Here is a 21,600-nt window from a genome sequence, read left to right as displayed (position 1 = left end):
CCAGAGCACAGAGAAGACTGCCTTTGAGCAGCTTCCTGTCGGTGTGAAGCACACAGATGCTTTGAAGGAACTTCGACAGCCCGAGCTTACTTTGCTCCAGAGACAGGCCTATGAACAAGTGGGTCGGTTCGAGGTTCTGAGGATCGAGGATGTCGAGGCCCTCTCTAAGGAGCTTCGCCATCTCGATGAGAAGACCGAATATCTCCGCCGCACTTACACAGCTCTGCGATCAGGCCGCAAGAACCTCCATTCTCGTATCTGCCAGTACCTTCGTTCACCACGTGTTGCCAAGTTCAGCAACGAGTCGATGTTGAAGCAAGAAGAGGCACTCACTGAACTGGATGCTTCGATTGACGACTGGGTGAACAAGCTGGAACAAGCAGAGAACCGACGTACTCGTGTCCGACAGAAGCTGCTCGAGCATGTCGCTGCAGCAGCTTGCCTCCCTATCTGGGGATCAACTCTGACACAGGAGCCTCAAATGACTGGGACTTCTGCTTCTGGCATCAACTACATCTCGACGCCTCCTCGAAGCCCTTCCAAGGAGTCGCCCATCTCGCCTCACAACACGAGCAGCTCGCCTTCTCCTCATCGCGTTGTGGCTCAAGTACCTAGCACGATCGTGGAACAGCCTGTCATTGAAGAACAGGCTATGGAGGAGAATGACAAGCGGGCTACGAGTCCTGTATCCATGAAGCGAAATGATGTGGAGAGCATCCGCATCTATGCTGGCGATGATGTGTACTCTCTATTGGCTGACGTCGAAGACGAAATCACCAAAATGAGCAAGCAAGTGGTACACGAACCCACCCCTCCTACCAACGCCAAAGAATCAAACCGCATCGCCGTCCACCGTCAGAGGAGTCACGAGCTTCTCAACGGATTGTCTACAGAAAACCATTCGACTAAAAGGCGGGACTTCTCCGAGGGCAGAGCAGTCTCTCCCCTTGCACCTACACCCAACCCTGTAACGACGACGAACACGACCACCTCCACTACCAACGCCGGGCAGAATGTTCCACCAGCAGATGGCCTGCCTCTGCTCGCAAACGTTGTCTATCGCCCTTGATGAATTTCAACTTATCTCATAATTGTTACAACGGGCTCGCCAAAACTGTATCGCATTTCCAACGATTCACGGCCAATACTTTACAATCTCTTGATACCCACATGGCTTTTTCTATCTGCATCTGCATATTTGCGCTCTTTAGCGTCTATTCATGACAGTTCACGGCTGCCACAGCATATTTTACATTTCCTTATTATATCATCATGTATATCATGTATCATCACTTGGGGCGGTTCTTTTGTCAAGTTTTATTTGTTCTTATTCTCCTGACTGGATTCACTACTGCATCTTCTTCTTCATATTTAGCATCTAGATGATGGCTATCTTTTGTTACTTAGCCTAGAGCTTTCTCATAATAATATTCGTCTTGGTATGCTTTCGGTCAACCAAGCCACAATTTCAAAAGCGCACTATTCCAACATTAATTTGTCTTGCATGCTGTGACGTTTCAAGTTGCTGAGGTTACTACAAGGCATGTAACGTCTTGGCGAGGAATCCGGCTGGCGATGCTACTGGATCGATATACGAACAAGGGCTCAAAACTTGAGGGGCCCATTCATGCCCATGCCTGCATACATAGTTACATACATACATATTCTCCTGCTATGTGTCGAGTGATGCTCTCTGCCTGCGTACTACGCTGTATTACAAACTGCCGAGTTTAGGGCCTCAACCTGCAGGATCGCAAACTCTTCCGAAATGAGATGTGATAAGGAACATATCAAACATGACTACCTGAGCAGATGCATATAAGCAGGTTACAAAAGCAATGAATACCTACCGTAAAGAAAAATGAGCTATTGAAAGTATATCGAAACACACCAGATCTAGGAGATCTTCTGTCAGTTCAGATCAATGGCTCTAGTTCATCCCACTATCATAGTCCCCGCCGAAGCGTTACAGTCTTGTGTTACACGACGTTGAATACCACTTCTGCAGTCTATGCATTCTTGTTACATTGCCCCTCTCCCGTGCATGTCGTTCATCCGAACCCTAATTACCCTGCCAGCTTGTCCCCTCTCTTTTCCCACGTGCAGCCAGAAGATGGTGGTCAAGTGTTCAGAATAATCATACGACAGCCGCTGATCCTGTCACCTACCCTTTTCATCATATGCATTCATGCACCAAATCGGTCAATGCTACGTGACTATTCATCTGTACTCTGCATTACCTAAAACTACATGCCTTCGTCTCTGCGTTCAGGACTGCAGTGGAGAAATGCAATTCGGAAATTAGAAAGGGACCACTATGTACGCTCGTACGCGAGGCCAGGAAAAAAACAAGGACTTTGGTCTATCGTGTAAGTCATATGTGGGCCGTAGTTGACGCGATTCCTGGAAGCCGATTTCTCCGCGGGAAGTTCCTCTTTTCTCGGATTTTCTTTTTCTGAATGCTTCGACAACGGTCAGATGGGGATATGATCTGACCCCCAGCCTTGTAGCTGCTCGGCATTGAGATGGGACGAAATGATAGAGCTGTGGTCCAATATTAGCAGGGAACGCCTGCTTGTTCGTATATTGCAGTGTTTGATATTAATTAATGATAATGACAGAGACCATCGAGGTCTTCTTGACGTATCGTATCCATATACTGTACATGATAAACCACCAAACCAGGGCTACACCATGAATATTCCCTTTGCTCCAGTCCGTTGGCGTTGCCGTAGGTCGTTTTCTTCAAAAACATTCGTACCAAAAATATTCTTTGCTCTTCGTGAGATAAGCCAGCCCCGCGAATACACCAAACACCAAGTCATACCATGACTCATCCCATCACATTATGTATAATCGTACCGATTCCCTCAGTGTGTTACAATTCGAACAACTTGGAGAATCAGACCAAAGAGGAGTCCTCTTGCGACCTCCTCGATTTGAAGACAGTCGAAAACTCTGCCAAGTGCTTCACCCGTTGCCGCTTGACCCATCACACCCATCAAAGCAGCTGGGAGGCCGCTCTGGATGAGGAGTCGACGAGCCTTGATGCGAAGCTGTTCCTTCTCATCGGTAGTTAGCTCGGCTGGCCAAGCTGCACGCTCCTGCTCTGTGGGCATCACATTCTCGCGGACCTTGCGCAGTTGCTCCGCAATACCCGAATCGGACGTATTGGCGTCGATGACGGACTTTTGGATCAGTGACTGCACTGTTAGAAGTGAGGGGTTACCTGGGCGGAGGAGAAATGATTTGGCAGCAGTCAACAGAGTACGACGAATGTTCCACGCTGAAGACAATGTGTACATCTCGTTGATCACGGCAAACAGAAGCTCTACTGCCACACGAGTTTCAGGCTCTGAAAGTGCGGTGTATTGTTTAGCAGGTTTCAAGGACGCCCTCTTGCCGCTTGTGACCGAAGGAGGAGGCGTGGGAATCTCTTGAGAAGTCTTACGCTCCTGCGACTGACCCTTGGCACCGTTGTATTGCATGTCACCGTGGTTTTCGGGCAGACCGTAGTCGTCGGCGATCTGATCGGGTGGAGGCGGGAGCTTACTAAAATCAAGGCTCAATGCGGAAGGAGATCGTAGTTGCGCAAGGCTGGGCGCACGACTGTGCTCCCGACTAGGAAGAGCACTCGCCGATGCCGAGCCCGACTCCTTACGTTCAGAGCGACTCGTACGGCCTTCTGCATCTGACTCGCTCTGCGACTGGTAGCTTGGACGACGTTCCATAGGAGGCATCTTCCCTGGCTGTAGCGATACGATAGACGAGCGCTGGCTGTCCATGCTATCTCGAGCTGAGCGAACGGGAGATCGTGCACCGCTGAGCTGAGCAGGAGGAGTCGAGAGGGAAAGACGACTTGGGTTGGCCGTCAGATCTACAGACTGGGTAGACTTCCTGCTGAGGCCAGAAAATGTGTTGCCAAAAACTCCCGTGACGCCTCCAACTAAACTCTTGCCGCCCTCCACAGCACCCTTGGGTGCCGTGGTCAACGCGTCTAGCATGCCTTTGCCCATTGACTCCCAACCAAAGCCTGCTTTGGATTCACTATGCGTGTGTCCCTTTGACTTTTCCAAGAATCGCTTCATTCCCTCGCTTTCGGCCAAGCTCTGATACCAGCAAGCATCCCGAAGATACCTCTCTAGCTCACCGCGAAGAGACTCCCGTGTGTGAAGCTTCCAGTCAGGCAAGTCCTTGTGAAGTTCAGTGAAAGCAGTTGCACCAGATATCGTGGCAATTCGCCTCAGAATTTCGTGAAGTGTCTCAAAATCAGCATATCGCCTCACAATCATCCATCCAGGATATGCGGTCACAGAAGGCTCGACCTGCACCCAGTAATCCCAGTTAGGCTTGTTGCGAATGCGGGTGGCTTCACCAGGAGTGTCGTCGTGAAGGGTGAGGGTTGCGTTGTGGAGAGTCAGTGGTGCTTTCTTAGGCGCCTCATCTTCTCCTTCATCTGCCACTTGTCCAGGCGGCACGATTTGGTCGAAACTGGTGAATCGAGTGCCATCCGACCGGCGGGGAGACGACTCAGGACTTGAAGAGTCCATCGGCGATCGTGGAGTGAGGGGAGTTTGGGAAAGATCGCTCTTTGAAGAGAACCCTTCTGGCGATGCGGTTACTGAGGCACCAGACATTCTCTTCTCATCTTTGGCGAGACCTGTGTTTGGTTCTTGAATGGAGGCCATCGAGGCGCGTTTCCGTCGGACTTCCTCTTGAGCAATCAATTCGTTCATGCGCTTCATTTCTTGCATAGCTTCATCCATCTCTTCCTCTGCCTTGCTTAACTTCTTCTTGTGACCAAGCGGTTCTTTGCGTCGAGCCCGTTCGTTATCTAGTGAACTGCGTCCAGGCTTAGCGATACCAATATTTCCGACGTTGCCATCCAGGTCAGCAAAAACATTGGCTGCTGCTATACTCGGGTCCGGCGCGCGTTTCATGCCAACATCAATTGCCTGATTGAGATCCGGCTCGCCGGCTTCCAGCAGATATACAATCCATCCGTTAATCCAATCGGCTTGACTACAAGTGTTTAACGTTTGCTCGAGAACTGAGTTTGCCAGAATCTCTCGCAGAAAGACACGGGCAGGGTCACAGTTGTACGCGTTTCGGTCCATGAACCCTAGAAGGTCCTCGGCCACCATTTTGAATTTTGATGCTTGTTGACGTTGGTTCACAAGATTGGCCAAATGGCAGTCGGGGTTCGCTGCCAGATAGTTGTATACAGCATCTGCGGCTGTCATGTTGCTGTCTGGGGGGAGCTCGGAAAAGGCGGACGCAAGCTCAGACATGAAGACGATAATAATGGAGGATGAGTTGGTAAGAAGATCGAGGAACGTATCGGCGGGGCGCTTTCGGCCGAGGTGGTTCGAGACGGAGAGGACGTAAGATGTGAGGGTCTTGCGGCACGCCAAAGGAAAAGAATGATCTGCAGGAACAATCGGGTTGTACCACCATTTCACATAATCCTTGATGACGGCATCGACGAGTCCTCCGAGGGCTTCACGAGTCTCTGGCCGGAATTCGTCAAAGTTCTTCATAGTAAGCTCCTCATCATCACTGCTGTCTTCTTGCTTCTCTGCAGACTGGTTGCTCTTGGCCTCCAAAAGTCGGCCTATAACATCAATGCCTCGCTCTCCGCGCACCATCTTGGCAAGTTCGGGATTCCTAGCTTCCCATGATATGAACCCGGCTACTCCGCCGAATGCACCGATGAGTACGAGCCCCAAACGTCCCATAGTGATGTACGTGAAGGCAGCGAATCCGACTGCGACTCCAGCGAGGGAGCCAGGGGTCGCCGTAGCGAAGAAATGAATGACTTTTGTGATTGGAGTGTCATCTTCGGCCGTGGTCTTCGTTTTGGCCGTATTATTATTTGTAGATTTCGTTAGGGATTTCTCGGGTGTCATGGTGTCGTTTGTTGTTATTGTGGCGATGCTGTCAGCAAGACCATTTGTATCCGGTAGCTTTTCTGTTGACGGTGGCTCTTCGTCTTGTGGATGTGAAAGTGTAGGTATCGGAGCGCCATTGAGCTCTATTGCCTTTGGTTTAGGCGGCGTCGCAAGGGAGACGCCTGACTGAGGCGGATCTTGGTCTTGGAATGTGGTTGAAGTCATCGGGAATGGTGAATGTTCTCGGTAGGTTTGTTCTTGGTAAGCAAAGCAAATATTAATGGACGGCTGGAGCGGTCTCCCTAACGAATGAAGGAAGCGAAAGCGAAGAGGATTCTCGTAAGCATAGCAAAGTGGAAATGAGGACAAGGACAAGAACAAAGTTGCGGGCGACAACACCAGAGGGAATATAGGAGAAAATGAGGCGGGCTGAAAAAAGAATTAAACGCAGAAACCGTGGAAGGTTTGAAATTTGTCTGGAACGCTGGTGGGAAATGGATGTCGCCGAACAGCCGCAGGTGCAGGTACAGGTATTACACTTGGTGTCGCGTGTGTCGTGGGACTTGGCTCTAAATTAGCGACCGCTGGAATTGCTTGTCTGTTCGGATTTCAGGGGTGCGGCCCCTAAACCCCAGAGGTCGACAAGGCCAACTTTGGCCAACTGCCCCAGGCTTTTCATGCTGGCCGCTGTCCGCGTCACAAATAGTGGGCTTCAACTGCCATGATGGACTAAAAACGGCATCGAAGTCGTTGCTAGCCCCTAATTAAACTCCACCGGGAAACACGGCATCCAATCTTTATTGCTGGATGTCTTGTTTCGTTTGATTAGCCCTGCCAGGTTTAAATACCCTAGGTCGCCTTGACGCGATCGTTCGATCTCCATAAGGTCTGTTGAGAAGCTGAGATGTAGACCCGCTGAGTGAAACAAAATCTGCAAATGAGGCAGCTAGAGGTAGTGAAGTGACTGTATATGGAACAAGGAAGCGAGAAATTGGTACACGATCTATTGATGGAATGAAACATGAAACTATTCGTGTAAAAGCTTGAAGTCATTCCATTGGCTGTTTGCTAATTCGAGGTGGATGAATTTGACGTGACGTATCACGTGCCTTGGTGTCACATTCAACCGCTCCCGCGTGCCTTCCCTATCATACGCGTCTCACTGCAGCAGGGTTCAGTGGTTATCAACCTGAACTTCAACTGAATAAGTCAGCCGTTGATCAATTTTTTCATTCTTCTTCGATTTGTACATATATCCATTCTCATCAAAAGGTTCTCGATCTACCATCATGGCCCGATACGCTTCCGCCAAGAAACGCGCTGCCGACTCTGATGATGAGCCTGAGATTGCGACCAAGAGAGTCAAGAATGCGACGTCTGTCGAATCCGATGGCAAAGATGACGATGGAAACCCCTTCTGGGAGGTACGCGACTGAGATTAGCTAGCCATCTAGTCCGCGTGCTAAGTTGTGTTTATTAGCTATCCAACAAGCGCCGCGTTGGAGTGTCAGATTTCAGTAGCAAGACGTTTGTCAACATCCGAGAGTACTACGAGAAAGATGGCAAGACTTTGCCCGGCAAAAAGGTACGCCGATCGTAATCGTGTGCTAGACATCTTACTGATGGCTCCAAATAGGGCATCTCGCTCAGTATTGAGCAGTACAATGCTTTTCTAAAGGCTGTGCCGCGCATCAATGCTGCTTTGCGCGCCAAGGGTCTCGTTGTTGAAGGTGACACTGAGGAACTTGACACCGCTATGGAGATGGTCCCTACAAAAGTCAAGAGAGAACGAAAGAAGTCGCCAAAAGCCAACATTGAGACTACCAGCGAAGAGGAGGACTAAAAATGCATGAGTTTTCTTTTATCGCGCGCTGAGCATGGAGTCAGGAGGGCTGAAGACCCTGGAAAACAACGAGTTGTATTAATGCAACCATTTTTAAAATGATATGAATCTCAGGATTCTATATGCAGTATCTCGAGGATCGATTAATGAAAATGGAATTTTTTTTTCGCATATAGCTTCATATTCGTTGGCGGTCAATGATATTACCTACCTAGGTACCTCGGTGTCGAAGTTGCGGGTTGGAAGGCTTAAAGAGCGTCGTAACAGACAGTACTCTGTGCACCAAAATAAAGTAACACAAAGGCGCGATTTCAGATCTCATTATATTTGGCTTTGAATCATTAATTTCAATAATCCGGTGCACGGAACAACGTTTGCTGCCCGAGCTTATTAGGCATATTCGCAGCACAGTACGTTAATAACCGTGGGCCTCTCTCTTTATCTGTAGCACTATTTTGACGACCTGAAACATGCTTGTAAAGAATAATCGAAGACATTTATAGATCAGCAAACCCTAATAGGCGATGTGTACCATAAAGACGTACAAGGCACTTGCCTAAGAGTTTCATTGTGATGGCACAGAATCATGGTGTTTCACTGTCTTTATTTAATGATGTGATAACCCCATGTTTCGCCTTGATTCATCGTCTGCTCGTCCTACCTATTGCTTGGATGCCAGTCTACAAGCCAATGATTCTCTTTCTTCAAGCCTAGGATGTTGAGAAATAATCCCTAACGTACAGAGCGCCAACGTTAAAAAAAAGAAAATCAGGTCGACAAAGGTAAAGGTTTATTGGTTAAGGAACCCATTCGGCGGCTGTTAGAACTTGGCAAATCTCTATCATTTTCTGTAGATCAAACACCTTTCATCTGCAACGTCGTAACCTGAGTTTCACATCTCCGCCAAGGGGCGGGTAGACGCGCAAGCCTTATTCCCGATAAGCTAGGACTCGACCAAATTCTCACTGTTATAGTCTATTGCCAACTTACTAGGCTAGAGTTATCTGCTAATAACTGTTTGCCCGTCACTCCACACATTTGAGACTCTAGAGTCTCGAACATTTCCGTTGATCTAATTCGGCAAAAGAAAGATCATGTTTGTCGATCTTGGGAATTCGCTTCGCCCCTCATCCAGCCCTTGAGATTTGACGAGATTCGAAGATCATGAACTTGATCAGCAACTTTAAAGTATAGCAATATCGGCTGCTGACTGCCGGTAGTGATCTAGTCGCCAGCCACTTTTGAAAGAGACTATTGCCATTGGTCTCCCTAGGCGTCTGCATGCATTGGATTGGATCTATTATCAGGTTCCAGGAGTTTATGGCCCCTGAACTAGAGGCTGAGTTGCATTGACGGGCAGTAGTTGTCTGAAATGCCTTATGATCAGGAACGTCATCTGCACCGCCCATGATGCAGCACTCAAATTTCAGTTTGCACATACTAGTTTATAGCGGTAAAGCAGTCAGCAAAAAAGAAGCCAAGCCTCCAACGACAGGAGATGGATGGAGGGATGATGAATGTCCGGCTTTGGCGCCTTCCAAGCCCCTGGACCCAGCAAAAAATTGGATACGGGGTCTCCTATTCTGGGATGGATATTATTATTACTGGTTCTTTCCAGGCACCTTAACTTCTGACTTGTCCTCTCAAAGCCTTGTTTCACCTCTCGCATCTTACAATTGAAATCACTTGTTTTTCTTTTATTATTGACCGTCGCTTCATACTCCCGTCACTCATTAACTGTTGTATTTGTTGCACGCATAGTCTCTTTTTCACTGCGTTATTGTTCTTCTGTTTCTCGCCAATTCGTGTCGGTGTTCACCATCGGCTCTTCCGTTCAGTGACGCAGTCTCAGTCTCGCCAAGAGCAACCCATAATCCCTTCCATTCAGGCTCATTCAACAATCATCAATCTCTGGTCTCATTCTGAAGGAACATTTCACAAGCTTGAACGAAAATATCACGTGCACCTGGTTTCTCTCATCTTTTTCTTGATGTTCATGTTGTCACTATCAAAAACATAACAAACTTCACATTCCGCCATCAACCGTGGAGATGCGCATCTCATGGCGTCTGGGCTCCGGGTACGTCGAGTCGGTGGATGACTATATCGGCGTGTTGGTCCCTCTGGAGGAGGCTCATCTCTACAGCCAAGCGGCAAAAGCTAAGAGTGCGAGCCATGGAGGGAAACAGGAAGAAAATGAAATGGATGATCTGGAGATGAAGGAAGAGCGTGAGGGTATGCTTGGAGGTGATGCTGCTGAGTACACCATCGAAGGACTGCGAAAAGAGATGAGAGAAGGGCGACGAGGGCAATGGACGACATATGAGAGTGAGTCGAGTGTTGAAAAAGCACAACGAAATGGAAACTAACAAAGTTATAGTCAAGTCAAAACTCATGAACAAGGCAGTTGGAGATATCGGTATGGGCAGTTACAATTGGCAACTTTTTGTCCTCTGCGGTTGTGGATGGTTTGCCGATAACCTCTGGATGCAAGGAGTATCACTCTGTCTCCCATCATTATCAGGCGAATTTGGCGTCGATGAAAAGACAGTTCGATACACAACCAGCGCTCTCTTCATTGGTCTATCCATCGGAAGTTTCTTCTGGGGTATTGGCTCAGATTTCCTAGGTCGTCGCATTGCCTTCAACATGACCCTACTCATCACCAGCGTTTTCGGCATCATGTCCGCCTATGCCCAGAGCTGGGGTAGCGTCTGTTTCTTCTTCGCTGCTCTTGGCTTCGGAGTCGGTGGCAATCTCCCTGTTGATGGAGCTCTGTTCCTCGAGTTCCTCCCTGATGCTTCCAGCGCTCTGCTTACACTGTTGTCCGTCTGGTGGCCCTTTGGACAGCTCGTCTCGTCTCTGATCGCATGGTTCTTCATCGGCAACTGGCCTGTCGAACAGGGTTGGAGGTACTTTATTGTCACTATCGGCATCGTCACCTTTGCCATGTTCGTCGTCCGATTCTTCATCTTCCACCTTTTCGAGTCTCCTAAATTCCTTCTCAATAAGGGCCGCCAACACGAGGCAGTTGCTGTCATCCACGGACTTGCTTACCGCAACGGCACAAGGACCTGGCTTACTTCAGAACTGCTGGATCAAGTTGCTTGTGAGGATGGCGATGATATGGCTCATGTTGCCGAAAAGAAGGTCCCAGCCCTATCAACCATGGGCGTTATCCAAGAGAAGCTCAAGTCCTTCTCCGGAGAACGTCTGCGACCTCTTTTCCAGAACAAAACTCTCGGCATGGCCACAGGTCTCGTTTGGTTCTGCTGGGCTACCATCGGCATGGGTTATCCTCTCTTTAACGCCTTCCTCCCCCAGTACTTTGCTCGTGCACACAACGAAGCCTCGGGTAACGTCCAGTCCGAAACAGACGCCATTTCCTCAGATACATACCGCAACTACGCCATCGCCTCCGTCATGGGTGTTCCTGGCTCTCTGTTGGCCGCTTACGTAATCGACCATCTTTCCCCCTTCGTTGGTCGCCGTGGAACACTGGCTAGCTCTACGTTTCTTTCTGCCATTTCCCTTTTCCTCTTTGTCTTTTACGGCACAACATCAACAGCCCAGCTTCTCATGTCTTGTGTTGAAGCGTTCGCACAGAACATCATGTACGGTGTTCTCTATGCTTTCACGCCCGAGATATTCCCTGCGCCTGTTCGCGGTGCTGGCACTGGTGTTGCCAGTTTCCTCAACCGAATTACTGGTCTCATGGCACCCATCATCGCCGCCACTGTTCCCGGTGATGGTGCTACTACTCCTATTATCATGTCTGCCGTTCTCATTCTTTCGGCATTTGTTGGCATCTGTCTCATTCCTATCGAAACAAGAGGTGCTTCACGTCTTTGAGTCATCAATATTTCGTTTAATTATCAAGCGCGGCTCCTGGCAAAGTCCAAGGTGCCGCATGAAATCAACATGCGCACACTAACGACCTGGAGTCAAAGAGTGGTCTTGGGTGTGGCTTGCATTCTATCGTGTCATTTACAAATGGGGGTTTGGCTGTGCATTCAACTTTGGTGTTATTCATATAGGTGCCTGTTTGGAGCAGTCTAGGTCTATTTAAATTGTACAATAACGAATTGATAAGCATTGCCTATCGGTTTCCTTTAGCGCCTGCTGGTGCATCAACTCTCCTCTTCCTCAACGATGTTCCCATAGCGTCTCTCACCATAGGATCCGCTCTAATGGTGTTTTGCACAAGCCATTCTCTCATCTTGCCTTGCAAATTGGCCCTTGCTTCGGCATCGCCCTTGAACGGAGCCATTTCCATCTCCAACAATCGCAAAGCGTCGCTGTCTAGCTGCTTGGCCAACATCTCAAGCCGGTTTAAGCTTTGGCGAAGTGCTTTTTCATCTTGCTCCTCGGACTTTTCCGGCCCAGTGATCATTACTGCAACAAGTGGGCCTATCTGGTTCAGAGCAATGTAGAAGGTTATGGTTAACCTTCGGGCTAACGAGATGACCTGGAATGGGAGGTATGGTGGTAGAGAGGTGATTCGCGCGAGGACAGCGTTGACAGCGTTGACGAACGGCGGAAAATCGGGGCGCGTTACTGCTTGAAGCTCAAATACGCACAGGGCGATAAGGACAAGCCATCGGTAATATTTACCAAAGTCCATATAGCCAAACAGGCCCAGAACATAAATTGATGCAGCGGCAACAGCGTAGTGAGGCAGAATGCCCGAGACAACACCACGAGTGACAAAGTCCCTAATAGTAACACATTTCTGCCAGCGGGCAATTTCAGGTCCAAAGCGCTCGTAGGCAAACCTCTTGGCAGAGTCCTGGAGTGTATCGCTGGCAACTTTCAGATGCATAAAGAAGGCGGCCGAGTCGCCAGCATCCTTGCCTGCCTTGTCAGGATGGTGCATAGCAGCCAGTCGACGGAAGCGCGTCTTGATCTCGCGGTCGGCAGCGTCGAGGGGCACGCCGAGGTCGGCATAGTAGGAGGATATGCGACGCTGTTCGTAGTCGGCTTCGAAGATGGTGTAGCAGAGGTAGGCAGCGACGACGAGGATGTGAATGTTGCGTCGATGCGAGTTGTAACGGGCAGAGCCAGGAGTAGGCTTGGGATCGCCAGCGCGAATGGTGAGGCCGTAGTAAATAGTCTGGAGCCAGCCTGTTGCAAGCTATCAAGACGTTAGTAAACAGATATTAGAGGAATGGTTCAACAAAGAAGTGCATACGCCTGGGAGAAAGGCCCAGCCTATCATGGACAGATAACCAGACATGGTGGGCAACGGGAGCACTTATTGATGCTCTATAGCTTTTCGAAAGTGTGTGTACATGTATTTTAAAAGCCAAGAATAGTGTGTCGAGTCGGATGTGTAATACAAGTTGTCCTTTTGTGAAGTGGCCAGGTTGTAGTTCGCACTTAGTCTAAAGATTGCGCTGGCAGTTACAGCCCAGGTGTCGTTGATGTTTTGTTAGAGCTCCAGTGCGTCAGAGTGGGTCTCGGCTTTTGCGTCCTTACAACTTCGATGTTCCATGTCACTCATATTAAATGTCTAATCTGACTATCAAGTTGAATACCAGTCAAGCTATTACAGAAATATTTGAGGATTTAACACGATTTTGATCAAAGACGACCAGACTTGTAGTACAACTCTATACTCACTCATCCCTGATAGTTAATACAAAAGCATAACTACCATGATCAGGATGCAACAAATCATATGCCAGAACTCCATCATGGGAGCATGGCAATCATTTCATCGCATTCACACCATTATTCCCGTTGATCCTTGACTTCGGGATGCGACCCAGATCACAAGCTATAATTGCGGCAACCAGGTGACGGGGATCATGGGCCAACCATTCAGTTGTTACATCCAAACACCACCATCTACAAAGCCATGCTGCATAATAGACATGCTGAATTGGGGCACTTCGACCGGCACACCATTGACCTATTGCTATAAGTTGTGGCGATATATACAAACACGATTCGCTATTGCAACCGCTTGAAGGATATTGTTGGCGGATGTGTTTATGACATTAGCCACTGAGCATGTGGTCAAATCAAGCTTAAATACAGGTAGGCTCTATCTCAATTTTGAGTTCCTCTCGGCGGGTTTATATTGTCGTTCACCACCTTCTCCTCTTCAAACTCTTTGCCTCTCACCCGTTGCAATGTTTCCGTTGCATTTCATCGTCTTTTCGTTCTTTACTGTTGCAGTGTGGGCTGCATGCAACGGTCATGATGAGCTGTGCAAGCGCAGGTACTCTGAAATCACCTTCATCGGAGCTCACAACAGTGCCTTTGTCGGTAAACAGCCATCCCAAAACCAATACATCTCAGTGGCAGAACAACTCGATCTCGGCGTACGGTTCTTGCAAGCTCAGACGCAAGAAAAGAATGGCGATATACAAATGTGCCATACTCACTGCTGGTTGTTGGACGAAGGTCCTATAGAAGACTATCTGGAAGACATATCGAGCTGGATGGCAAACAATCCAGACCAGGTTGTGACGTTGCTTTTGACCAACCACGACGCTTTGCCTATCGAGAAGTTCGATGCTGCGTTTAACAGCACGGGACTCAAGGAGTTTGTTTTCCGGCCAGAGGAGAAACTGGCTAAGGACGAGTGGCCAACTCTTCAGAAACTTATCGATGATGGGACACGTCTCCTAGTATTAATGGGTATGCATACACAAAATCGATTGCATATGACCTAACTAATTGGTTTAGACTATAATATGGATGAGAGCAAGGTTGATTACATTATCAACGAGTTCGACTACTTTTGGGAAACGCCTTTTGGTGAACTCGATCCTTCATTCCCTACTTGCGAAGTTGATCGGCCTGAGAACGGAGACCCTGCTGAGCTCATGGGAATTATGAATCACATGCTCAACGACAATGTTCTCGGTATCATTATTCCGAGCCAGCATCGTGCAAAACAGACGAATTCGGCAAAGTCAATTCAGGGTCAGGTAGACCTCTGCCAGGGGGAGTGGAGTACAAGACCAAACGTTATACTTGTGAGTTTTTCGTCTATCTTGTAGAGTTCTGGACTAACGTTTACAGTTGGACTGGGTCAACGTTGGAGATGCCATGAAGGTTCAGCTGTCGTTGAACGGATTGTAAATAACGTCGAACAGTACAATACCACTTTTCAGATACTTGATCATACTATATTACCCATTCACTTTGATTCAATGTCAAACAGCATCAGAAAGCTTAATCCAAACTTGCAGCATAACGGACAGCGCTCTCGAGCCATGATACCAACGCTTAGACCAGTATTATGCTTAGGTCTGTACCTTGGTCCTAAGCTTAGGGCTGACTTTACCTAACTACCTGGCTGCCATGTCACCTCTTGAGTTGATTCAGCGCACGAATGTTCAACAACTAGAGCAGCCTCAACTGCTCAACCAGCGTAATTGGTTTAGTGGTAAAATTCTCCGTTGCCATCAGCAAGGTTCGGGGAGCCCTGGGTTCGATTCCCAGATTACGCAGCTAATTCTTTTGCCCTTCTTAAGTCTGGACATCCTTTTTGCTGTGTATTGGTGATGTTTTTTTGTTTGTTGACATTCGTGGTGGTATTGGTGTTGTTGGTGACATGTTGTGTGGTATGTAAGTATCGGCCTTTGATTGGCTGTGACGTAAATCGAAGTTGATCAGGGGGAAGGTGCCTGGCTACTGCAGGGTCATCCACTAAACTGATCCCCTGCGCAGCAACAAGACACGCTAAATAAACTCTATTCAGGTACCGACATCTTATTCATCACCCATGCCTCATGAAGTTGATCTCAAATTTATGGCGACAATGAATTAGGAACACAAGCAATTGTTTGTTTCTCTGTATCACCAACCCATCACCTGTAGATTATATGAATATCAATGTGATTAACGGTACATCTATTCAAAACCTGCCAAGTTTCCCCCCAATGTGCCCCTTTCTTTATCTGGAATGAATGTGCACTCAATCACTGATGCTTTTTGCCTGTGATACTGAACAACCAAGCTCTTGGCTAGACAATTTGCGACAGACATGAACTGCCCAATTGGGCCCCTAATGTGACACATACATTTCCGCTTTTAATGGGTCTGTGGCATTTATCCAGATTGGATTCAATGAGCTGCATAGATAGAATGAGGCCGCCATCATCAATTGCCGTGTCATCTGTCTCGTCTGCACTTCAACACGACTAGCGGCGCGCCTCCTCCTTTTCGGCTTTGTCTCCCTGATTTTCTCGTAAATAAACCACGGGGCAATATCCTCAATTGAGCAGCCTCTTCTCATTTGTCGTTCCCTTTTCCCCTAGTTTCGCCTCTGGTTTTCTTCTCCTACTTCTTTGTTTTTATCCAGGTCGTATCTTCTCCATCATCTAATTCCCCCACATTCTCCAGACCGATCCCCAGATATGTTACTTCGCAAGCTCGGGCGAGCCTTGGCAGTGACAGCAGGTGAGTTAATCATGAATCAATTCTCGCCGCAAGCATCGCAATGCTCGATGCCATTGCTATAACTAATCATCCTTCTCCTCGCAGCTCTCTTCCCCGTCGCCTTCGCCAAAGACAAAGATGATGGCGGTCAATCCACCTTTGTTTCCCCGGACGGCGATGTAGCTTTTGCCATTGACATTGGCGAGAATCGCGACACCGAAGTTTACTTCAGCCTTCGTGTCAAGAAGAGCCGATCATGGGGTGCTGTTGGCCTCGGAAGCGATGATATGCCTGGAGCTCTGTATTTCATGGTATACAAGAGCCGGGACAGCGGCAAAGTTACATTTTCCCCACGACTTGCTTACGGTCACTACGAACCATATTTCTGGGACGGGATGGATGTCGAAATCCTCAGTAACAATACCGGACTCATCGACGATCATATGGTGGTGTCAGGCCGTTGCAAGAGCGGGTGCCGCAGCTGGCCTTCGCATGGTGGAAACAAGGGATATCTCGATGTTTACTCAGACGACAGCAAGGCTATCTTTGCTTTTGGTCCCAAGGAAGATTTCTACAGCGACAAAAAAGATGCGTCTGTGAAATACCATGCGGGATACGGCACCTTTTCCATCAACATCGACAGAACACACGGCGATTCTGAGCTACCATTTCTTGACGATTCAACAACGGATGTCGGGACCAAGTTGATATACGACAAGAAAGCCAAGCCAAACTGGGCATCGCCGCTTCATGGAGTTTTCATGGTCCTTTCGATTGTGTTCCTCATGCCAGTTGGTGTTGTTCTGCTGAGATCCGGCGGCTGGGTCAAGTGGCATGCTCTCAACCAGACCATTGCGACTCTTGGCGTCTTCGCGGGTTTTGGAATTGGTGTCGCAAACAGTTTCTACTACCAAAGGGTACGTTGTGTCGTCTACGCATTCATATGTGTCTCTAACTAACATGAATTTAGTCTCGAAGCTTTGATGATCCTCACCAAATTATTGGATTCGTTGTCACTGGTTTGTTGCTTGGGCAATTTGGCTTGGGAGTGATGCATCACACTCAGTACAAAAAGACTCAAACTCCTACTCGGTACGGCAAGATTCATCTCTGGGTCGGTCGCATCATCCTGTTCTTCGGTACACTGAACGCATTCATGTGAGTACTTGACAATCCGCTATCGTGCACTTATCACTAATAAACCGTCAGGGGCTTCACATTCGCTCTCAACCGAAGATTTGGCATGCTTCTCGCTCTCCTCATTATCTTCATCACCATCACCAGCCTCATCCTGATTTACGGTCGTCAATATCTGGACAAGCGTCGCCTGGGTCCTCGAGGTCCCGGTCTGGCAGGAGGTTCTCAGCAGTACGCCCCGCCACCATGGAGACAGCCTCCTCAGAACACAGGCTACCCATCCGATCCTCCGCCAGGATATCAACCCCCGTCAAACCAAGGACTTGGTGAGGTTTCACCTGGAATGCGCTCGCCATCGCCATGGCAGTCGCACAAAGATGATGAGGCGGATATGAATCTGGGACGTGAGCAGAGACCAAGGGAGTTTTCTTAAATGAGATTTTTCGAGGCAGCACTTTTGGCGTTTGGGTCACGGATTGCATGAGCAACAAGAGATTGGTATTGTTTACAAAATGGTACATCCATGACAAAAAAACAAGTGATGATCCATGATATATTTTGTCGTACGCCCAATGTCGTGAAATGAAGACTAATTTTGGTGGTTCAGGGTAAGTGAGCGGCATATTATTTTAAAGTTGGCCTTGTTTTCGTAATAATCATGACTTAATCTAGTCTCCGTAAAGTGGTATTGTGATTGTCATTTTCGTTTTTGTGTTTTCGGTTGTATCAAGATATTTCAGTTAGTTGTAGTGTGTTATGTTGTATTCCGAACTGATGCATTGCCGACGTCGGATGTCGAGATACCAAAAATTGGCTCAACTATAATTGCCCAAGCTTCACTTCCCCTCGTAACATTCATCAATTACATTACACAAGAGCGGGAATTTCAAACCATCGCCATGTCAGTCAAAGTCAATGTCGGAAACCTAAGCCTCAGGGTCAAAACGATTCCTCTCACACAAGAGGAGTTCGCACCTTTTGGAGACGTGGTCTACAATCCTCAACCCAACCTTCTTCCTTCTAAATACGCATCTCAAGGCGGACGTCTTCCATACAGCGGCACTTCGGCCAACCAAGGCTCAGCAATTCGCTATGCCGATGTCAGCAAGCCTCAAGATCTTCTCTCACAAGCTCCCAGCAAAGATGGCCGATTGATTATGAGCCAATTCGTCTGCGAAGCACGAACCTTGGCACCTGCAAAGGATGACCCAACCCAGGACGAGTTCGCCGTCAACATCCTCGAGCGCCACCCTTTCACTTCTCAGACCTTTGCTCCGTTGGCGTCCACCGCTTCGAGCTACCTGGTCATCGTGGCTCCCACTCTGCCCCCGTCTTCTCAAGATGAGGGTCTTCCCGTGCCAAGCGGTGAGGGCCTACCTGGTAGAGGACTTCCCGATCTCAAGGGTCTACGCGCCTTTATAGCAACGGACAAACAGGCTGTGACCTATGCTGCTGGAACGTGGCATGCCCCAATGGTGGCTTTGGGAAGAAAGGAAACTACTTTAGATTTCTTGGTCGTTCAATTTTCCAGTGGAGTCGATATCCAAGACTGTCAAATTGTCACTTTCGAGGGACATGACTCCAAGGATGCTGATATCAAGGTGCGCCTTCCGCGAAGCGGAAATATTGTCGCGAGGCTATAGCCGAAAGAAGACTGGCGATATTTCGAGGACCAGTAACTGCGTAATTTAATGGTGGCTGAGTACAGATAGTTAATATGTAATTTAAATTATAGGCCTCGTTTACTAATAACTGACTTGCCTACAATATTGATGCCCTGTCAAGACTGTTTCACTAACCTCGAAATAATTCAGCTGAAATTTGGACATGACTCTATGCTAGGATACAAGGAGACAGGAATAGTTCCCTCATACAAACATGAGCTTAGTAATCGTGCATTCGAGACATGCCACAATAGACAAGAAACTGTTCTTATAACTGCTGGTTGGCCCTCGGAAATTCGGTTCAGAAACTCAACTCAGATCCGATAATACGAAAGGTTACCAACAGCCTTTTATCTGGAGCCGAAATGGTAGCTCAATTCGAATCGGCCGAGGCCCGCAACAAGCTCGAGGATCTCTCTGGAATACAGCTCAGGTCAGGCGAGAACCCATACAACGCACTTATCAAGGCATGCAACGATGACGCTGTAAGTGCCATTTTCTGTGGAACAACTATCATGTAACTCACCAGGCTAGGCTGAGATCCAAACACTGTACTCTGTGCACAGGACCAAGCGAAATGCTCAACAGGCGGAGAAGTTCTTGGCCGCTGGCTTTGAGGAGCTCATCATTGACCAGACCCTCCTCAGGCTTGAAGACCCAACGGTAGAGCCAGGTTTCCTTGATAGTAGGAATTGCTTGGTCTTCTGGGTCCGCCCTCCGGATCATATCATTCGATTGGCTTCCAAGGTGAATGAGCTCCTGAAGAAGGCCGCACCAAGTAAGAGCGTTTAGAGTCAAACCAGTTGTATGGAGCTAACAGTTGAAAAGGTGTTTGGCTTATGCCTTCGCACAGAATGCATTTGACGGCTCTTGAGGTTGCTTTCTCCAAGACTCCTCAGGAAATCGCCGCCTATGTTTCTACCTTGAGGCCATCTATCCCTGACATTGTCAACTACCCATATTCACACAGATCTCGTCTCGTCAAGCCTATGGTCTCCTATGATTTGTCTGCCTTTGCCCTCTCATTCCTACCTGCCTCGGGTGAGCAATCGCTCTCACCACCTCTTACAGAGCCTGTCGAAACAGAAGGCATCACGCAGGGAGACAACTACACTTACCACCACCTCCGTCGGGATGTGTATGATAAGGTTCAAGAGGGCGGTGTGGTCGTTGGTTCCAGGTACCAAGTTCCCAGTGCACACATCACGCTTGGACGTTACTTGAACCATGATGACCATGACACGCCGGAGAAGAGGGCAAACTGGGTCAAGGCCATCGATGAGATCAACGCATGGCTCGAGAAGGAGGTTTGGGATAACCCTGACTCTGAGTACAGCGGCGAATGGCTTGTCGGTCATGAGCGAGGACTTGATGCACGAAACGGTACGCTGTGGTACGGAGGCGGCAAGACTATCATGTTGGGAGAGGGATTTTAAGAGTATATCGAGTATTAGACCTATAGACCTATACACTGTTGCTGTTTTGAAGCTTGCTGAACCATAACCATGACTCATAAGCCGCCCCCTCCCCTCACCCATCGTGAGCGGTGCTGAGGGGTAATGACTCAACGAACAAATCTTGTTCATCACCGGATAGACATGTTCTCGTGTTGTGGTTTTGAAAGTTGTGTTGGTGCAACACAGAGATTTTTTCTTTTCATTCATTCCCTATGAAACAAGCCTCAAACCGAGGACGTGTACCTCCTTTCGCCTGTGTCCATCCATGATGCCCAAATGCCGCCGAGGTAAGCATAGAAATGGTGACCCTGAGACCCAAACACAAAGCACTTAGAAAACGAGAGCAGCACCCTTTGTCTTCTTGTCACCACTGTAGTCGTTGTTAGCATCGTCCCGATCCATAAGTTCTGGTTGTTCACGTACCCAAGCTCGAAGTGCTTGCATCGCTTCAGCGCCAGCTGGAGCTTGGTCTTGCACTTGACACACTCCAATCGAAGGACAACCTTCTTGGTGGTCTTGGCCTTCTTGTGGAAGACGGGCTTGGTCTGACCACCGTAACCGGACTGCTTGCGGTCATATCGACGCTTACCCTGGGCGAACAGGGAGGCCTTTCCAGCCTTGTACTGGGTGACCTTGTGCTGGGTGTGCTTGCGGCACTCCTTGCCCTTGCAGTAGGTGTTACGGGTCTTGGGAATGTTGACCTGTTGGATCCAGAGTGTTAGCCATCTGGTCATGCTCGAGTGTCAAGACCTCTATTGGATCTCGCCATGCCGAGTCGTTGGTCGCCCGAGACAGTTTTTAGAGAAAGGGTTGAATCGTCGCAAATATTTCGAAATGGCGCAATAGAGTGACAGTTGAATTGTCGTCGGCGATCGAGGTAAGGCGTTGATATTTCCGAAATTCGTGTCCCCTCGCTTTTCAAAATTTCATCCCACTTTCTCCAATATTACTGTCATCGTGCGGGCGGTCGACGGGCGCATGGCGGGAAACAATTGCATTGCATCGCATCTTTGGCAAGATGCTGAGGCTATTGCCGACTCTGATCAAAGGCTTTGGACTGCTGCGACGTACCATTTTGACGACGATGTGCGGTGCCGTTTGGGTGTGTTTGGTGATGCAAGTTCCAAAGACTGGCTAAAATTGGGGGGTTTTGGTTATTTCGAACTTTGTGGGCAGTCGACCCTACCTGCCCCATTTGGGCGGTGTGGCAC

General features: G+C 48.5%; 10 protein-coding genes and 1 non-coding gene across 11 annotated transcripts; 8 read left to right on the top strand and 3 right to left on the bottom strand.

The window, feature by feature from the left end:
• Positions 1-110: 110 nt before the first annotated feature.
• On the top strand, positions 111-1,069 carry FGSG_13716 (uncharacterized protein; the record flags this gene model as incomplete). Its single annotated transcript, XM_011320830.1, has 2 exons — positions 111-126; positions 234-1,069. 2 exons carry the CDS (start codon positions 111-113, stop codon positions 1,067-1,069), a joined length of 852 nt encoding a protein of 283 aa, XP_011319132.1.
• A 1,801-nt stretch (positions 1,070-2,870) lies between these two features.
• On the bottom strand, positions 2,871-6,116 carry FGSG_10187 (uncharacterized protein; the record flags this gene model as incomplete). Its single annotated transcript, XM_011320829.1, has 1 exon — positions 2,871-6,116. One exon carries the CDS (start codon positions 6,114-6,116, stop codon positions 2,871-2,873), a length of 3,246 nt encoding a protein of 1,081 aa, XP_011319131.1.
• A 1,031-nt stretch (positions 6,117-7,147) lies between these two features.
• FGSG_10186 (uncharacterized protein) lies at positions 7,148-7,904 on the top strand. The gene is made up of 3 exons (XM_011320828.1): positions 7,148-7,315; positions 7,372-7,476; positions 7,528-7,904. The coding sequence occupies exons 1-3, from the start codon at positions 7,181-7,183 to the stop codon at positions 7,732-7,734; spliced, it is 447 nt and encodes a 148-aa protein (XP_011319130.1). The 5' UTR covers positions 7,148-7,180; the 3' UTR covers positions 7,735-7,904.
• Positions 7,905-9,785: 1,881 nt separating this feature from the next.
• Positions 9,786-11,586, top strand: FGSG_13715 (uncharacterized protein; the record flags this gene model as incomplete). The annotated part of the gene is made up of 2 exons (XM_011320827.1): positions 9,786-10,062; positions 10,115-11,586. The coding sequence occupies 2 exons, from the start codon at positions 9,786-9,788 to the stop codon at positions 11,584-11,586; spliced, it is 1,749 nt and encodes a 582-aa protein (XP_011319129.1).
• A 247-nt stretch (positions 11,587-11,833) lies between these two features.
• On the bottom strand, positions 11,834-12,970 carry FGSG_10185 (uncharacterized protein; the record flags this gene model as incomplete). The annotated part of the gene is made up of 2 exons (XM_011320826.1): positions 11,834-12,868; positions 12,926-12,970. 2 exons carry the CDS (start codon positions 12,968-12,970, stop codon positions 11,834-11,836), a joined length of 1,080 nt encoding a protein of 359 aa, XP_011319128.1.
• Positions 12,971-13,871: 901 nt separating this feature from the next.
• FGSG_10184 (uncharacterized protein) lies at positions 13,872-14,829 on the top strand (the record flags this gene model as incomplete). Its single annotated transcript, XM_011320825.1, has 3 exons — positions 13,872-14,382; positions 14,431-14,723; positions 14,770-14,829. The coding sequence occupies 3 exons, from the start codon at positions 13,872-13,874 to the stop codon at positions 14,827-14,829; spliced, it is 864 nt and encodes a 287-aa protein (XP_011319127.1).
• Positions 14,830-15,119: 290 nt separating this feature from the next.
• FGSG_20745 lies at positions 15,120-15,200 on the top strand. The gene has a single exon. It is a non-coding gene; the product is annotated as a tRNA-Gly (tRNA).
• Positions 15,201-16,109: 909 nt separating this feature from the next.
• Positions 16,110-17,701, top strand: FGSG_10183 (uncharacterized protein; the record flags this gene model as incomplete). Its single annotated transcript, XM_011320824.1, has 4 exons — positions 16,110-16,152; positions 16,237-17,048; positions 17,102-17,289; positions 17,341-17,701. The coding sequence occupies 4 exons, from the start codon at positions 16,110-16,112 to the stop codon at positions 17,699-17,701; spliced, it is 1,404 nt and encodes a 467-aa protein (XP_011319126.1).
• Positions 17,702-18,167: 466 nt separating this feature from the next.
• On the top strand, positions 18,168-18,911 carry FGSG_13714 (uncharacterized protein; the record flags this gene model as incomplete). The annotated part of the gene is made up of 1 exon (XM_011320823.1): positions 18,168-18,911. The coding sequence occupies one exon, from the start codon at positions 18,168-18,170 to the stop codon at positions 18,909-18,911; it is 744 nt and encodes a 247-aa protein (XP_011319125.1).
• Positions 18,912-19,209: 298 nt separating this feature from the next.
• Positions 19,210-20,368, top strand: FGSG_13713 (uncharacterized protein; the record flags this gene model as incomplete). Its single annotated transcript, XM_011320822.1, has 3 exons — positions 19,210-19,417; positions 19,467-19,710; positions 19,761-20,368. Exons 1-3 carry the CDS (start codon positions 19,298-19,300, stop codon positions 20,366-20,368), a joined length of 972 nt encoding a protein of 323 aa, XP_011319124.1. The 5' UTR covers positions 19,210-19,297.
• On the bottom strand, positions 20,351-21,509 carry FGSG_10181 (uncharacterized protein). The gene is made up of 3 exons (XM_011320821.1): positions 21,461-21,509; positions 20,813-21,090; positions 20,351-20,759 (listed from the first exon to the last, which is right to left on the bottom strand). Exons 1-3 carry the CDS (start codon positions 21,461-21,463, stop codon positions 20,720-20,722), a joined length of 321 nt encoding a protein of 106 aa, XP_011319123.1. The 5' UTR covers positions 21,464-21,509; the 3' UTR covers positions 20,351-20,719.
• Between the last annotated feature and the right edge of the window lie 91 nt (positions 21,510-21,600).

Source organism: Fusarium graminearum, chromosome 1 (assembly GCF_000240135.3).
Source record: "Fusarium graminearum PH-1 chromosome 1, whole genome shotgun sequence".
Taxonomy (NCBI): Eukaryota; Fungi; Ascomycota; class Sordariomycetes; order Hypocreales; family Nectriaceae; genus Fusarium; species Fusarium graminearum.
Note: the sequence above shows the minus strand (reverse complement) of the source record. Positions and strands in the feature narration are given on the sequence as shown.

What these genes read in the sequence shown, in the direction of transcription:
- FGSG_10186 (XM_011320828.1), top strand. Translation starts at nt 7,181, where the DNA reads ATGGCCCGATACGCTTCCGCCAAGAAACGCGCTGCCGACTCTGATGAT. An exon ending in ATGGAAACCCCTTCTGGGAG is followed by an intron (nt 7,316 to 7,371) that starts GTACGCGACTGA and finishes TGTGTTTATTAG; the next exon opens with CTATCCAACAAGCGCCGCGT. An exon ending in AGACTTTGCCCGGCAAAAAG is followed by an intron (nt 7,477 to 7,527) that starts GTACGCCGATCG and finishes GGCTCCAAATAG; the next exon opens with GGCATCTCGCTCAGTATTGA.
- FGSG_10181 (XM_011320821.1), bottom strand. An exon ending in TGCAAGCACTTCGAGCTTGG is followed by an intron (nt 20,760 to 20,812) that starts GTACGTGAACAA and finishes CAACGACTACAG; the next exon opens with TGGTGACAAGAAGACAAAGG.